This window comes from Delphinapterus leucas, chromosome 5, assembly GCF_059928025.1.
Source record: "Delphinapterus leucas isolate spDelLeu-1000000601 "Yukka" chromosome 5, BTC_Dleu_Yukka2, whole genome shotgun sequence".
NCBI classification, from domain to species: domain Eukaryota; kingdom Metazoa; phylum Chordata; class Mammalia; order Artiodactyla; family Monodontidae; genus Delphinapterus; species Delphinapterus leucas.
This window is the reverse complement of record NC_143133.1, coordinates 13,130,340-13,148,841: the sequence shown is the minus strand read 5'-3', so window position 1 is coordinate 13,148,841 and position 18,502 is coordinate 13,130,340. Positions and strand designations below refer to the sequence as shown.

Genomic DNA, 18,502 nt, shown 5'->3' with positions numbered 1-18,502 from the left:
AGTTTACACAGCCAACATAAAAATTGTATAGTAGAATGGTGTTCACCTTGAATGAATATATTCTTTTAATAATATTCCTAATATTCATTCTGACTTTTTAGAAATGTTCAGCATATATAACATAAGGGAGAAAAGAGGTCATCACTATAATGTTTGAGAGATCCAGCTTAAAATTAGACTTTAAAACATTTTTAATAATTTATTTTTGAATAAATGCATGTCTATCATAGTATAAGATTCAAATAGATTTAAAAAAAAACGGATACAGTTGAAAGTAAATCTTGCTTCCTCAGCTTTCTCAGGCAGATAATCCTCTCCAAAGAGGCAACCATTGCTACACTGGTTTCTTGTATATGCTTCCTGAGATAGTATATGCATTCACAAGCATATATGCAAATAGTCTTCCTTTTTATTAAGTAAATGTGTACTTTTTGCACCTTGCTTTTTTCACCTAATATATTTTAGTTGTATATATAGAGCTGCCTCACTCGTTTTAACTGCTGTGTGGTATTTCCTTGTAAGATATAGCATAGTTTATTTACTAGTTCTCTACTGATAGGTATTTAAGTTGCTTACAATATTTTGTTATTCTAAACAATATTACAGTAGATATCTTTATAACTTATGTCTTTTTGAATATATACAGGTGTAATAACTCCTAGAACTAGAATTGTTGAGTCAGAGGCCATTTGCATTTTTTATTTTGATAGATATTGAGGGATTGCGCTTGACAGAGTCTGTGCCAATTATGCCCCGACAGCAATATATTGATTGTTTCTCAGCATCCTCATTATCACAGCATTTTATCAAACTTTCTGATTCTTGACAATCTAAGGGAAAAATAGTAATTTATTGTTGTTTAATTTGCATTTCTATCATTATTAATGAAACTGAACATTTTGCATTTTCTTTCTGTGAGCTGGCTATTCATATCTTTACCCATTTTTTTGTTGGGATGGTCTTTTCATTATTGATTTCTAGGAGCCCTTTAAACATTAAAGAATTTAGTTATTTGTCTGAACTATGAGTTGCAGGTATTTTTTCCCAAACTGTCTTTGATTTTGTAATGGGTTTTTTTTGGTGGAGGAAGGCAGATTTTTGCTTTTCTTAAAAAATGTTTATATAGCCAAATGTATCAGTGTTTGTTTGTTTTTTAATGTCTTCTGGGTTTGGGATTATATCTTAAAAGGCTTTTTCTGCTCTAAGATCATCTTTTAAAAACAACCTCCCGATTTTTACTTTCTTGATTTTATTTGGTTTGATTTTTATGTTTATATCTTTGATTCATTTAAAGCTTAGTTTGGTGTAGCAGGATCCAACTTATTAAATTGGAGTGCAAAATGAACCAACTGCTAATGGATCTGGTCGGTTAGGACATGAGTTCTGGTTGATTAGCTACGTGAGAATCATCCCCAACTCCCCACAGACTTTCTTACACTTTATTTCTCCAGCACCTGCTATGGTGCCCGAAACAGAGTGAGTAGCTAATAAACCTTTGATAAACTAATTTGAAAGGAAATTTCTAGATATGATGTCTTATCTTAGTTATTTGCCGTTGTTCTAGTATATAGTGTTGAAAGAGATAGTGATACCACTAACAGTTGATTTCTCCTGCATAAAATCTTAGAATCATGAAATTTTAGATCCAGAGACTAGAACAGTTATTCACTCCACAAATAAATAATAAGTGCCTGTTACTTACAGCCATTCTAGCTAGGGATGCGGAGAAATAAAACAAGTACAATATGTCATGTAATGTAAGTGCTGTGAATCAAAACCGCAGTGTATGGGCAATAGAGAGTGGCAGGGAATGGAATGCTGCATGGATGCCCACTAGCCCAGGTTGTAAAAGACGTTAATAAACGAATTGTCTCTACTTCATATGAGCACGTGTGCAAACAATGAAAATTGAAAGGTGGTGGGGGTAAAGCCTCCATAATCCTAAGTGTCCCAAGGGAGCTGAAAATCAATTGTCTCTGTCTGGGTCCATGTTATCTTTAGATTAGATTGTAAACTAGTGAGCAGGCCTATAATTTTTAGGTTGATTTTGTTATATTATGCATGCTTAGATTGACGTGAGTGTTCTTTAAGCAAATTAATAAATTTGTTGTTCTGATAAGAAACTAAGGTCATTTTATGCAAAAAGCCAAAATTATATTCTACCCTTGGGCATGTCAGCCATGGCACTCTTCCCTACTAGTGGAAGTCTAGCTGATATTTCTTGCAGTAATTTCCAGGCAATATTCAAAGAAATCTTAGGAGAAAAGGCAGAAAGAACCAGTAGAAAGACTTAGGTTTTCAGTACCTTGTACTGCCAACAAGAGTAGCTCTGCTTTTATCATTTATCTCTTCTTATCTTCCAGTTAAGATTACATTTTGAAGTAATTTGAAGCCGTACTCTGACATGACCCATCATGTGTGCATGGAAATGACAGGCCATTTTTAGGAGCACATCACTGCATATGGTTTAATTCCATTTAGACATAGAGACGATGGCCTAAAAGAACTGGGAGTTGAAAATTCCATGGTGGAAGCCCACTGATATAGGATAGGGATCCCTTTAATGTGTGCAGCATTTTTTTGTGGATATGCTGGTTGCATGGAGAATTAGTGAATCAACTAAAACTTCCTAGTCGCTGAGCTATATTTTCCCAGGATTGTCAAGAATTGTCAAGCCCTAAGTTAGGAGCATAGCATATTGGTGCCAGAATCAGATTTAATCAGCATTTCTAACATCTTGATTTATTCTTATTTCTTCTTGTATGCTGCAAGAGGGTAATTACGTACCAAAATTTGTAGTAGAGGGTGATATATTTGTTTTGAAGAATGTGCCTTGATATTTCAACTAAAGAAAATAAATTTATTATTGAGGTATTTTATTCCAGCCAAATCAGGACTCAATTCCACATAAGTCAGAATCAGTTTATACAGTCTTATCACGCACTGAGCTTATTTCAGTGATGAAGAATATAAATTGCTGAACATATCCTCTTCTGAAATGCTGTTAGTTGCAAATGGGTTGCAATACCAGAACTATTTTTTAATTTTAGAAGTTATCTATTAAAATTTCTTAGCATATAGTGAAAACTGAGAAAAGCTACGTACTTTACAAAAAGGTTTTTGGAGATCTTGGATTTTGTATGTGACACAGAACTTACGTATTTGGATCTCCCAGTGCTGGGCACATAGTAGGTATTCAGTACATATTTGTTGAAATAAATTTATTGAAGTATAATTTTATGAAGCCATCACATTGTATACCTTAAATATATATAATTTTTGTCAATTATACATCAATAAACCTGAAAAAAAATGTTAAGAAATAAATTTATTCAAAATGTAAAACTTTATTACTTGCAATAAAAATAACATGAAGCAAGGAAATGCATTCAGTGACTTCAGGTAAGCGAAATTAGTCTGGAAATACCATCATTTACAATCAAGGTTATCTTTTGGACAAGACGTAAGGACCTAGTATAATTTAGGGGAATCCATCATTCCCAAAATAAGGTTTTCATCTGTTTGCAGATTTCTGAAATGTCTTCATCTGGGAAAGCATGGCTGACATTGGTTCAGTTTCTTGATTTATTAGCTATTTGACCTTGGACAAGTCTGTTTCTTTGTTTGTAATGAGGATAATAATAGTTCCTCTACAAGTTTTTGTGAAATTAAATGAGATAATGTTTATAAAGTGTTTGATCCATAGTGTTCAACAAAACATAATTTTATTAATATAATACTATGTCCTTCCATTTAATCCTTAGAGTAACAATTTAAAATGCAAATACTGCTTGCATCAGATGTACTTAGTCTATTTCATAGTTTAAATGATAGCAGATTTTGTTCCCATATTTCAATTGGAGAAAAGGGATTAACTGAGCAAATGGTCATTTAACACTTGAAATATCAAAAATTGAAAAGGCTAAGGAAAACCATACCCTGAGACTAGGGAAGACAATATTAAACTCTGCCTGCCTTCAAATGGTTGAAGACCCCTCCACTCCCACCCCAAAAAGAAAAGTTTTAGCCAAAAGAACAGGTGCTAACAGCAATGCTTGCACTCATTTATAGAGATTTTGAAAAATCAAATTTTACTATAAAGATCTTGATTCCCAGGGGATCCAGTAATTCATCTGCACATTTTACAATAAGACAAAGGATGGCATATAAACTCATAGTGCTTAGAGTTGTTGAATACATGAACAGTTTGCAGTGGATTTAATTACAGTTCTTAAAAACTATTTTGATACACCCTTTAGTAGGTAACTCGAGGTGGCTCTAGACTTAAAGTCTTAAAGCTTTTAGGATCCAACTACCTATTTTATAATAGAACTCCATGTCCATGATTTACCATAACACAAATGGCCTTTTGACTCTCAGAACCTTGTTCTTGTCACTCTGCTGCCTTCCTACCTTTGAAATTTGGCTTTGAAATTTTCATTTCATTTCTTTCTAAAGGAAACATTTGTAAATTGTTAAAGAGGTTTTTTTTTTTTTAATATTTTTTCCCATTAGAGTCTTCAAATGGATTTTAAAATTGAACACACTTGGGATGGTTTTCCAGTGAAGCATGAGCCAGTGTTTGTCAGGCTGAATCCAGGTGATAGAGGAGTGATGATGGAAGTCAGCGCTCCATTTTTCAATGATCCTCCAGCCCCACTAGGAGAACCAGGAAAGCCTTTCAATGAACTGTGGGATTATGAAGGTAAGTGGAAGTCCTGTATTTTATTGCAGACATAAATCTTTTTATAATAACCTTTCATAGAACTATTATTTTATCTTGCTGTAAGGAAGTGAGTGCTTCTGAGCAACTGACATGTGCAGTTTCTGTTATTTCCTACCAATCTCGCACTCTTGACTTTTTCCCGTTACCTATGTGACTTCGACTATATAACTAGAACAGTGAAAAATGGCAATTACAAATCCAGATTTTTTAATTGCTGCTATATTTCCTTCCTTTACTCCTGTTACCTATTCTGAGTTCAGCATTTGTTTTGTTTTTAAGTATCTTCAAATTGCCACTTTAACCTTATAAACCTTCTTTATGGAAGCTTTGGGGTGTTTCACTTATTATGAAAACACCATTAACTTAAACATGAAATGTAGTTTTTATTTTATACTGGCAAGTAATCTCACACATTAAGTGAGGGCTAAAAGACCGGCCATGAAATTCCAGTTTCAGGTTTGCTGTATGATCACCTTCTAATGAATCCTAATTAAGCCACCAAACTTATCTTTCTCAAATAATCTTTATGATGCCATTTCCTAGATTACAAATCATTCCTGTCCCTAAGATAAGGTTCAAACCCTTCCCGTAAGCTTCCAGGGTACTCCTGAATCAAGCTATCAAATTCAACCAAAAGTTCTTGACTTCCAAAAAGCTGATAGTCTCATTCGTGCATATTCTCACTCATGTACCTTTTCTCATTCGAGTCCCCCTGCCTCTAATGCACATTGTTCAAGGTCTAATTCAGGTTTCATTTCTTCAAAGAAACCTTTGATGACTCTTCTAGTCCATACTAACATCTACCTTCTCTGTACCATCTATATAGTATGCATTTTGCCAGTGTTAATCTATCATATGTTAAACATATGTTGTCTTTTATTGTTATAGAACTTGTATATACCAGCTTCCTGTTGGTGTACACACTAATGTGAGTTATCTACTGGAGGTACTATAGACACCAAACTCAACAAGTCCTAAACTCAACTCATCCACTTCTCTCATAAACTTGCTTCTTTCACTAATTGCCCAATCTCAATCAATAGCACTATAATACATCGAATCACCAAATGTAGAAATGTGAGATCTTTCCAAGATATCCTTCTCTCTCACTCTCCATATTTGGATTTATTTAAGTCCTGTCAGTTTCACCTCCTAAATGTTTCTCTCATTTATTATCTCTTCTTCATCCTACCATCCTTGCCATAGGTAAAAGACTTTAAAAGGAACAGTAAGACTCTGAGTTGTGGATGGGGCTATATCTATATCTTAGATATTTTATTATTATAAAAATAACACATGGAAAACTAGAAACAACCTAAATGTCTATCAATAAAGAATTATGTGAATAAATCATAACATTCTATAGAAGAATACTATGCAGTAATTAAAAAGAATTAGGTATCTATATGCTGTACAGTTGTGTGTGTGTGTGTGTGTGAAAAAAGCAAGTTGTAATCAGAAAATGATTCCATATATATTTTTTTAACCTATGCAGGTAAAATAGATTATGGAAGGACAGAAGAAGTCTGATAGGTTTTAGAGCAAAGTGGGAAGAAAAGGACTTTGACTTTTTATTTAGATATATGTTTATGTTCTTTTAATAATTTAAAAGAAACGTGTCACTTTTATAATTATACAGTTTTTTAAATAAACATGCTCAGAAAATTTCAGGAAATTATAAAGAAAAATCACTCAACCTGTATTCCACCTGTCAGAGATAACCAACCATAACATTCTTGTGCATGTTTTGCAGGCATCTAGGCACAGGCATATGTGCACATTTTTGTTTCATGTGCATTTGGTTATTGCTCTGCAGCCTACTTACCAAATATCATGGATATCTTCCTATATCAAAAAATATTTAACTGTATATTTTATTTTAATGACTGCATTATATTCTATCACATGGAATACACAGATTCTATAATTTATTTAACAGGTCTCCTATATAATAGGATATTTATTTATATAACAGGAGATAACAATTTAGACCATTTCTTTTTGAGTAATACTGTACTTTGATGAATAGCATCTTACTTCTTTTTCAGTTGTGTGATTATTTCCTTAGGATAAATTCCTAGAAGAAGATAACTAGCTCAGAGTCTGTGTGATATGTTCATTTCTTTACAACCTCACCAGCACTAGGCTTCATTAATATTTTTATTTTATGGTAATCTGATATGGGGGAAAAAATGATGATTTATTTTCTATGTATTTTTTTCTTCCAGGCAATGTCTATTTATTTTATTTTCCCCTTTTACTAGTGGTGATATAGCTTTAATTAAAAATAATGCATTAATTCACTTTATATTCTAAAGGTATAAACAAATTATTTATTGTTGAAGCAAAATTAAGTTTCTCAATATGTCATATCTGTTTTCAAAAGTTGTGGAAGCATTTTTCTTGAATGACATAACTGAACAGTATTTAGAAGTTGAACTTTGTCCGTAAGTATAAAATATTTCTTCTAACTCACTACTACATATTTTGAACACATTATTTTCTAATTATATATCATGGATATAGTAAAAGCTCACTAATTCTAGTTAACTAGTCAGAATGCTAATTTGAATTAATCTGAATTATATATAATTCCTTATTTTCAAGTAAATGTATAATGTAGAATATATAAGCTTTTAGAAATATTATGTTGATACTATTTTCAATTCACTAATGTAGTTGGTTTTCTAATAAATTTGAAGGTGTTTTTGCAAAATGAAAAATTAGTATAAAACTCTTTCATTATTTACTCTGTAAATTTGCATTGTTATATATTAGCTATTTAGAAATAAAGAGAGGCATATTCATTATTTACTCTAAATTTGCATTATTATATATTAGCTATTTAGAAATAAAGGGAGGCATATAGGTATAATGAAGTGAACTACTTTATGAAAAAGTTTCTTTTAGGGGATTCTTTTAATAACTAGATTAAACTTTAATTTTATATATTACATAATTATGTATTCATGTATTCCTTCCTTTATTTATCATTCATTTACTGAGTGTATACTATGTCACTTTATGTTCAGTGCCAAGGATAAAAACTAAATCACACATGGCTTTTCCTAGACTTATGAAAAATATTAACCTTGGACTCTTTTTGTACAAATTTAACTTGTCCTTGGGAACTCTCTACCTGGTTGGCAGTTTTTTTCCTGTAGAAGTCAAAAAGTAAATCTATACCTACCTGTTATCTAAATTATAAGAAATTTTAAGTTAATATTTAGTAATGAAATATTTCTTTATATTTCCATTACTCATTTAAAATGACATTTAAATACTTCTCAGCATCTGTTATCTAGTAGCCTTTGTCCTTTTGTAGACTGAGCAGAGTCCCAAACAATTGATTTCAATGAGATTTTAGATATCATTTTCTTTTCCCTTATTTTGATTTCTTGCTAATGCTAGTGTGGAAAATATAGCTGTTCACAATTATATTTTTCAGAAGAGTAATTATATGTCTTTGTTACCCTTCAACTAATATGCCAAAATCTTTTATTGAAAAATATGATAAATTCTCATAAACTGTAATGTGAGGTAAGAAAATTTCACCATACACATGAGGAAGCTAAGGCAAATAGGTTTACAACTTGTCTAGAAGATAGTCAAGAACTTGAATCTGCTAGAATTCTAAAGTTACATCCTTAGTTTAAATTTTTAGATGATAATATCAGTTTATTTTTATAAAGTGATGACTTAGCATAAGATACATCAGATAATTAGATTATCTTTTGTTAGGAAATTATTCAATAACCATAATGTATAAAATTAATAAATTCTAAAAATTTGTTTTTAGATACATCAGGACAGTTAATAATCAAGAATCATGGTTTTGCTTCAGGCAATCAACTCCTGTGACAGTTAACCTCTAGGAAAGCAACTTGAATATGTTTGTTTGAATTTTTAAGAACTTTTATTGTTCTTAGGATATTTTTAAGGTTGCATAATAACAATAAAAGGAAGCAGAGAACTTTTAACTGGAAAAGAATACTTGTTTTCTGTTAGACTAGTTTCTTGAAGGAAATCCTTCCTGAAAAGCTACCAACAGACCATCTGTGTCAAAATGTATAGATATAGTCTTTTCCAGAGACCGTAAATTTGCTTCATGTAACTATTTGAAATCCTTTGATTCTTACTGACATGGATAATCCCAACTATGCTCTCTTATTAGAATTTTCTTTTGGGAGTATGTTGTGCTTCTCCTTGAAGATGTGACATCAGTATCAGAACTAATGGTTGAAAGCAGGAAAACACAGCAGGCAGATAGGTCGAGGATAGTTGTATGAGAAAATAGTTACAAATTAAAGTCTTCAACCTGTTAAGTAGTTTTAGACAATCTATATTTTTATCTTCCATCTTCGTAATGAGCTTCAAGACAGTTTTCTTATAGAAATAACCTTTAATATGTTTGTTGGATTTTGACCTGGAAATTGGTGCCAGCTTCCCTTAGGATACTTTCATTTTTGAAACGAGTTTTATTATGAACTCCAGATACCCCGCCCCTTTTGCATACTTTGGAGCATCTAACCAATTGAAGTATTTCATATAGTTTCCTATTTAAAGAATATAAAAAGGAGTCTGAACATGTGTAGCTTTATGCATTTGACGGCAATTGCCTGGAAAGTGTTAAACTCAAAGAAGCCATTTTTAAGTAACTGAACACGCTGGCTGTCCCTGTAATTATCCAATATTCATATTGCATCTTTTAATTATTTGGAAATTTAGTTACAAGCATACACATGGCAGATATGAAGGATAGTGAGGATAATAATGTTTATTTCAAACACTCATGAAGAATTTTAATTTTGACAGCCATGGACAGCATTTGGTGCTTTTACTCTCTGGAAAAAGAAATGTATGGAAAGTAAGTAAATAAAAATATGAGACAAAATCCTTAAGTGTATAAGATAGATTTTTTAGTGTTAATATATACATATTTAAATATTATTATAAATATGAATTTACCTTTTGTGTTTCACATGTTGTTTCTGTAGCAAGAACTTGATCTATCGTTCAAAGCGTCCAGAGGAGAGACAAAATGGGAAGGTAGAGCTTATCTTCCTTGGAGTTATTTTCCACCAAATGTGACAAAATTCAATTCATTTGCAATTCATGGATCAAAAGATAAAAGAAGCTATGAAGCTCTTTACCCTGTACTTCCACATGAGCTGCAGCAAGGACAAAAACCTGATTTGTAAGTAGAAAATAAATGAAAATATGTCCCAACTATAACAGTTTTTAAAAATTAATTCTTGGTAGAGTAGTAGTAACATTTTTTCGTCAAAGAAGACACGTGTAAAAGCACCAAGTAGAGTTCTATGTGTCCTGATGGTCTTCAGTGAGTATCTGGCAGACTGACTTTGGACAAACAGTCTCTCTCACTGCTGTCAGTAGAGCACTTAGATTTCCATGGCAGTGTGAGAAAAGTCTTGCTTAGTGAGTATTACTACAACTGGCATAGAAGTGTGGTTGTAAGTTTATTTATGATCCCTTTCAGAGCGAAATGGCCAGAGGCATCTGTTTTTCCTGGTGTGAGCAAAGGGTTTTGCAAAGAGCAAATCCTTTCCCCTTGCTGCTTGAGAATCTGACATTAAGTCAACTCTCTAGTTCTCTTCTCCTGGTAACCTCATAAGGATAAAAATGTCAGCTCTATTTCTAGGCAGCATAGATGGAGACAGCACAGCTTTGGGATTTCCCTTTAACAGTAATGTTCTCTGTGGGGACCCTGGAAGCTATACCTAGGGAGCTATTGCAAGAAGTACTGTCTCCTGTTGGACAGCGGGCATACAAGCCAGGAGATCTCCTATGCTTTCCCATTTTGAGTCTGATCTCTTTGCACCTGAAGCTGTCACTTAAGGAGAATGTAGCCCTGGCCAGCCTTCATGGACTGCTGCAAACACTACCAGCTCAGGGAGGAAAGCCAGCCTCTGTCCTGGGGCAAGCTGAGATTCCCGCACTATAGCTATAGCGCGTACTCAAGTGGCCAACGTAGTCTGTGAGTCTGCGTGTTTAGAAAAGCCTAACAGAGACATCGTAGTGGGCTTTGTACTCTGGTACACAGATTTCGTTGCCTTTTCACCCTTGGAAAGTGCTGCACTGTTCTCCTTCTCCCTTGCCCTTCCTGTCATGCTCTTACTCCGCTGTACTTGACTTTTTATCTCTTCTAGCTTATTCCTTTATTCTGCCAGATGCATTTTTCCCTTTTCCCCTTGCTTTTCTAGGAAAAGCCTCTTTCTCCCTTTCTTTCTCTTATCCTTCACTGTCGTTTTCTTAACTGCGTAACCTGGGTTGACTAAAACTGGCCCCGCCTGGTCAGATGGACAGAGTAGGACAGGAATCTAGATGTAACTCACCCAGGGCTCACATATCAAGATGGCATGTTTCTCTGGCTCTTCACAAGCTAATGTATTCCTGTATTCAGGCTTCCTACATATAGGTTATCGGAGGCTTACTCTAGGTAAAAGTATGATTATGCCATTGGCTAGGGCAGAATGATTTCCTACAGAGCAGAGTTCCATTGCAGCATGTTAGCTAACCTTTCTCTCATTAAACCACAACAGAAAGCTTCCTAATGGTTTTCCTAGAAAGAAAAGAACTAGAATTAACCCTCTTTTACATAAACCTGCCTTGCTTTGGCAAAGGAGTCTGTTCTTTAATCTGTTGAGCTGAAACCTTTAAAAAAACAGTTATTTACATAACTGATATAAATCATCAAAGTTTGAATATGAAAACATCTGTAAGAGTATAATATGATTTGTTTAAGGCTAGATGGAATGAGTCAGGTTTTCAGGGTTGGTTTTTATTTCTCCCTTCAGCTGTGAGGGAGCTATCTGCAGAACTGAAAGGAGAATGCTTTGAGATATGGGTGAATATTTTCAGAGTTGAATGATTGCTAGAGTGAGAAAATTGTACATGTAGAATACATCTTACCTTTGATATTCTTAAAATAGAATGTCCTATAACAGATATAACAAAATGAATAGCCCTTCAGGACAGCTTTTTCACAAATGCATAATTCATTTCAATTCCAACCATCTTTTTCTTTGCATTTAGCCATCATCTGGAATACTTCAAGCCTTTCAGTTTTAACACACTGCTTGGAGAAGAGTGGAAACAACCAGAGTCAGACCTGTGGCTAATAGAGAAACCTGATGTGTAGGAGTATAGTAGATGACCACATCAATCATTTCTTCTCTGTACCTTTTAAGGTAAACTAATAATAAGTATAATCTCTTTCAAGACACCATGAACACATTTCAACAATAAATATTTCATAGAGGTCAGTGAAGGTATGTAGTATCTCTGTGGCAAATTGTGTATGAATTAACAAGAAAGTAGAAAGTTCATGTGTGATTTTATCTATAAAGTGAAAATGTTTCTTGGAGCCACTTAGTCCAGGAGCCATCATGCCAAGGGGCTCTACCATCTGCCTTGCAGCACCATCACCCCACATATCCCGGACTCGGTCAACCAAAATCAATATTTCTCTTCCCACTCCCCTAAACCTCAGCCAGCTTATGACTGAACATCTTATTTGTACATTTTTGAACTCCATAGTAATGTATAATAATTCTTTACTCAGACTCCTGTGTGCATTTTTGAAATGAATAGAAAACAATGACATATTTCAGTAGAACAGGAGGTGCACATCTGTTAAGGCATTATTAAAATACATGTGCTATTTAATTAGCTGTATTTCCTGTCTTATGACTATTTTTCTTCTGTAGAAGAAAGTGGAAAGAAGTAGTCTTGAATTCGGCCAACAGATTCTGCTTTCATTTACAAATAAATGACATTTTCTTAATGCTGTTAAACAAGATGTCAAAATTTCTTCATTTTATTTTATAAACATCAAACACTCCTGGTCCATAATTTTCAAATTTTGTATTACAATTCATAGCTTGAAGCCATCTAGTAGATTATCTATGAACTTCTCCACCAGACCTGGTCCTTTACCACCATTCTTAACTCAGAGATTAGCAGTATTACAGAAGAAGAACATTTATTACTTGTACAGATACCTAGCTGCCTACCCAGCGATATAGTTTTTCCTCTTCTTCTTTGCTAACTCTTATATAGCTTGAATTTTTAGGGGATTTTCTCAAAAACTACATTTACTCATATTCCTTTGCAGGTAGAAATGGCACTGTAAAACAGTTTAGGTCAACGAGATTTAAGTATACAGTGTTAGATGGGCCTTCAAGAAAAGATGCCTCACAGATGAAGGACTCTGCTGCCATGTACCTTTTGTCCTTTGCCTTCCCTCTCCCTTTTTCCTGAATTATAGAATTAATACCCGAGGTAACATGCTTGCTCCATTGTGTTAATGAGGAGACAACCCAAGAATAGCTCAGTAGCAAGATAAAGGAGCCTGGGTTCCAAACAGCACAATAAAGTAACATGTCATATCTGGACTGCTACCTACAGATTTCTTTATAAAGAGAAAATATAAACTGCCTAATTTGTTTCCACAAATCAATCTATAGATTCAATGCAATCCCATTTAAAAAAACCCAGAAGGCTTTTTTTTTGGTAGAAATTGACATGTTGATTCAAATTTTATATGGAAATGCAAAGGACCTGAAATAGCCAAAAAAATTTTGAAAAAGTACAAAGTTGGAGGACTTGTACTACCTGACTTTAAGACTTATTGAGCTTCAATAATGAAGAAAATATGGCCTTGCATAGATTTAGACAAATATATCAATGGAACAGAATAAAGAAACCAGAAAAAGAACTACATATAGTCAATTGATTTTTGACAAAGGGAAAGGGTAGTCTTTTCAACAAATTGTGCTGGAATAACTGGAAAAACATGAAAAGAAATTAACTTACCTAACAACCTACAGGAAAATTAACCTAAATGTGACTGGTGAAATGAAAAAAGTTCTAGAAAAACTCTTCACATTCAAGGGTAGACAAAGATTTTTTTCAAACAGGACATAAAAATCACTAAAAAAGAAAAAAAATGAGAAATTGAACTTCATCAAAATTTAAAATTTCTGTTTGTCAAAAGCTTCCATTTAAGAAAGCAAAGAGGCAGTCCAGCAATTCCACCCCTGGGTATCTATATCTGAAAAAAAATGGAAACACTAATTCAAAAATGTACATGGACCCCAGTGTTCATAGCAGCATTATTTACAGTTGCCAAGATATGGAAGCAGCCTAAGTGTCCATCAACAGATGAATGGATAAAGGAGATGTGGTACATATATACAGTTGAATACTACTCAGCCTTAAAAAAGAAGGAAATTTTGCCATTTGCAATGACATGAATGGACTTGGAGGGCATTATGCTTAGTGAAAAAAGAGAAAGACAAATACTGTATGATATCACTTATATGTGGAATCTAAAAAATAAAACAAACTAGTGAATACACTGTAAATCCCCTATATACGAACGAGTTCTGTTCCGAAAGTGTGTTCATAAGTCCAATTTGTTCATAAATCCAACGAAGTTAGCTTAGGTACCCGACTAACACAATTGGCTATATAGTACTATACAGTAATAGGTTTATAAAACTTTTCACACAAATAATACATAACAAACAAAATGAAAACATTTTTAATCTTACAGTACAGTACCTTGAAAAGTACGGTGGTACAGTACAACAGCTGGCATACAGGGGCTGGCATCGAGTGAACAGGCAAGAAGGGTTACTGACTGGAGGAGGGAGAGGAGGTGGGAGATGGTAGAGCTGAAGGATCGACAGCAATAGGAGATGGAGGGCAAGCTGCAATTTCACTCACACCTGACGCGGATGGCACAGGTTTTGGTCCCTTGCTGGATTCAATTCTATCTCTTGGAAAAACGATCCAGTGATGTCTGGGTAGTAGCTCTTTTTTTCTCACCATAGATGACACGGTAGCACTGGACTGCATCCTGAACGGCTGCTGCAACCTTTGTGTAACGTTCTACACTCGGTTCCTGTGCCTCAAAAAATAACAGTGCCTCCTCAAATAAAGAAAATCCCCTTGTCATTTCCTGCATCATGAATCTCTTCAATTCTTCAGTTACTTCTTCCTCTGTCTGTCTTCGTCCTTTCTCTGGGCACGTTTGCATCTTTGAAAGTTTGCAACTTGAAGATTGGTATATAGGTGACTTACTGTATAACAAAAACTGAACAGACTCACAGATACAGAGCACGAACTAGTGGTTACCAGTGGGGAGAGGAAAGGGGGAGGATCAAGTTAGGGGTAGGAGATTAAGAGGTACAAACTACTATGTATTAAATAAATAAGCTAAAAGGATAAATTATGCAACACAGGGAATATAGCCAATATTTTATAACAATAAATGGAATATAACCTTAAAAATTGTGAATTACTATGTTGTACACCTGAAACTTATGTAATATTGTACATCAACTATACCTCGATTTAAAAAAAAGAATTAGAAAAAATAGATAGTGAAGAGGCAAGCCACAGATTGGGATAAAATATTTAAAATAGATATATCTGATAAAGGACTCTTCCCAGAATACATAAAGGACGCCTACAAATCAGTAATAAAAGGACAAGCCAATTAAAGAGCAAAAGACTTGAACAAACACTTCACAGAGGAAAATATATAAAAGGGCAATAAGTAGAAAGTATAGCAAGGTTCTCAACTTCCCTTATCACCAAGGAAATGGAAATAAAAACCACAACAAGGGGCTTCCCTGGTGGCGCAGTGGTTGAGAGTCCGCCTGCCGATGCAGGAGACACGAATTCGTGCCCCGGTCCAGGAAGATCCCACGTGCTGCGGAGCGGTTGGGCCTGTGAGCCATGGCCACTGAGCCTGTGCGTCCGGAGCCTGTGCTCCGCAACGGGAGAGGCCACAACAGTGAGAGGCCCGCGTACCGCAAAAACAAACAAACAAACAAACAAAACACAACAAGATACCACTAAATAACCAAAATTAAAAATTCACACGATGGCTAAAATTGGAAATGACTGACAATACCAAGAGTTAATGAGAATGTGGAGTACCTGCATCACAGGTTCAGATATAAATGATAACTTTATAATATGGGGGCAAAGTAAAGCACAAATATCCTAGATACAATCAAAACCATAGTAAAGATTGAATTTGGATGTTGCACTTTGTGAGCTATCTGAAACCTAATATGTATCTTCTTTTTATCTGTTTAGATGCTTTGAAAATATCTTTTGACTTTCTTTTCTCTAGATAAGAAATATTTTCCTTCTTCTAATACCAAGCAAGCAAAAACACATTATGTTAAACATTTTCTTTGGAAAGGAACATGCAGTTCAGGGAAAATTTATCCATTAGTCAGATACAAACAATGCACCCCATAGAAACTTAGTATTTGAGAGTGGGTGTTTGTAATAGCTGTTTCAAATTTGTTTTTCCACTTTAGGACCATGAAAGAATATCATTTCTTTGTTTAAGATATGCATAAATGCATTTCCTTGCTGGGTTGTGAATTGTTCACTATAGTTATCAGGCAGATCCTCTCTTCTCGCCACGTAAATAGATTACACTGTGCATGTATTTATTCAGGTGCTTTCTCATGCGTTTTCTCAGCTCCAGTAAACTAAGTCACAGTCCAGAGGGAAATATAGTTTTTATTTTTAGCCCCCAAATACTTCTTTTTCAACCTTAAAAAATTTTTTGCCACAGAAAAAATAAGTTTATCTCTTCCTTTTCTTCCTTCTTTTTAAAATGTTAGGCTTTGAGGGCAGAAGATAGTGAATATATTGATAACTAATTAATCTGATATTTAAAAAGACAGAGGATGCAAATGGTGGAGCAATTACAGTAAGCCCTCAACACTTGTGCTCATGCCTCAAAGCCCAAGGCTCATCTCCTCGTGCCCTTTGAAGTTTCCATAGGAGTTTAACATTACTGTATTTTGGTACTTACCCCCACTGTGCATTAGGAAGCTCTCCTGACCCACCTCCCATCCTCTCAGCCTAACATTTTACTCCAGCAGCCAGTTGGACTCAGGGAACTGACAGCATCCTGTCTCATGGCTTGTCTGCTGCCTCAGCTTGGGCTGGCTAAAAGTATATTTAGCCAGTCTCGCGCATAAACTACCTTGGATGTGAGAGGGAGCTAACACCTCATGGGACAACTCTTTTTTTTTTTAAAATTTTTATTGGCATATAGTTGCTTTACAATGTTGTGTTAGTTTCAACTGTCCAGCAAAGTGAATCAGCTGTACGTATCCATATATCCCCTCTTTTTTGGATTTCCTTCCCATTTAGGTCACCACAGAGCATTGAGTAGAGTTCCCTGTGCTCTACAGTAGGTTCTCATTAGTTACCTATTTTATACATGGTATCAATAGTGTATATATGTGAATCCCAATCTCCCTTTCATCCCACCCCACCCTCCCATTCCCCCTTGGTATCCATACGTTTGTTCTCTACATCTGTGTCTCTATTTCTGCTTTGTAAATAAGATCGTCCAAACCAATTTTTTCAGATTCCACATATATGCGTTAATATACAGGATTTGTTTTTCCAAGAAGGATGGGAGTAGGTGAATAAATACTCCTTTCTTTCATCCCTCGGGTTGACAATTCGGAGGTCGATTCCACACAGCTCCGTAGAAGACACCTAAAAGGATCACACTCCAGTTGCTCACAGCAGTGGCCAAATCAAAACACAACTTATATTGCCTTTCCCTCATTTCCCATTTTACTGTTCCTAGTTCTTTACTGCTGTTTGGAATTACTTTACCAAAATCAACCTATATGCAAGCCCTTGTCCCATGTCCGCTTCACGGGGAACCCAGGCTAAGTCAGTTGTTACCTGAAGTGGCCCTCAGAAGTAGCCCATTAGGACGGGAATCAGGAACTGTATCACTCATGGGGCATTCAGTGATAGGGACCCCATTGGTGGTGGTGATGACCCTGCTGTAACATCAGTTACTAAGACTTTCACCAGTGGTAGACTGGCTTGAAGACCAGGTGTAGGTCAAACATCAGTGTGATAGCACTTGGCATAGAAGCAGTGGAAATAATAGGGACTGTGGAGTTAACTGCTTTTTTTTTTTAAACAATTCGGACGTTGAAATAATTTCATTTGCTATTTCTCCACTAATAAAAAGTAACAATTTGGAGGGGATTCTGAGAAGATGGTGGAATGGGAAGCACCAGGAATGTGTCTACCCACCTGGACAACAATTGCACCAGCAGAACTGTCTGATCTAATTGCTTTGGAACTCTGGAGTCTGTTGAAGGTGGAGTTGACTGCTTTCTGATAAAGGCTTTGGAAACCTTGAAAAATGAAAATAGCCAACTACAAACTAGAGGCACTTTGTGAGCATCAGAAAAATGCACATCAACATTTGAATTAGCCGAATTCCAGCAGCTGGAAGGCAGAAAGTGTGGAAAGTCGAGTTCAGGATTTACTGGTAAGGGTAGCAATACTGCAAAGGAGACTGAATGCTCGGCTTTGACTCCTGTGTTGAAATTAGGTGTTGAAATTAGGGGCCTCATAAAGAAAGAGTGGGACCCTGAGACCTGGAATGAGGACATTTGAATGGATGAGCCTGTTCTGGCATATCTTGAACCCCAGATTTTCCTTCACCCTCCGGGCTGGCAGAAGCAGCTCCTTTACCCTCGTCAGAGGCAATCATCCTCAACTTGCCTAGACATTCCCCCCAAAACCTCACCTATGGCAGATCCTCAGAAATAGTACTTGCCAAAACATGCCATTTCCTCACCAGACTGAAAATGAGGATCAGATTGCAGCACGGCTCAAGTGGAAACAGCAGTAATAAGTACATGCCATGGGAAGAAGTACTGTGTTCACTGAAAG

At 35.2% G+C, this 18,502-nt stretch overlaps 1 protein-coding gene across 4 annotated transcripts in view; it reads left to right on the top strand.

The window, feature by feature from the left end:
- The window catches only part of C5H4orf33 (chromosome 5 C4orf33 homolog), a 37,572-nt gene that overhangs the window by 5,685 nt on the left and 13,385 nt on the right, over positions 1 to 18,502 (top strand). For 2 of the 4 annotated variants that reach the window (XM_022556945.2, XM_089911513.1), the window contains exons 2-6: positions 4,516 to 4,705; positions 7,113 to 7,173; positions 9,542 to 9,593; positions 9,724 to 9,923; positions 11,783 to 14,353. In XM_022556945.2, coding sequence (XP_022412653.1) covers positions 4,516 to 4,705; positions 7,113 to 7,173; positions 9,542 to 9,593; positions 9,724 to 9,923; positions 11,783 to 11,888 — 609 coding nt within the window. In that variant the 3' untranslated portion in view covers positions 11,889 to 14,353. Of the gene's footprint in view, positions 1 to 4,515; positions 4,706 to 7,112; positions 7,174 to 9,541; positions 9,594 to 9,723; positions 9,924 to 11,782; positions 14,354 to 14,586; positions 16,212 to 18,502 lie in introns of those variants that run through there. The other 2 variants (XM_089911511.1, XM_089911512.1) reach the window with 2 other exon arrangements.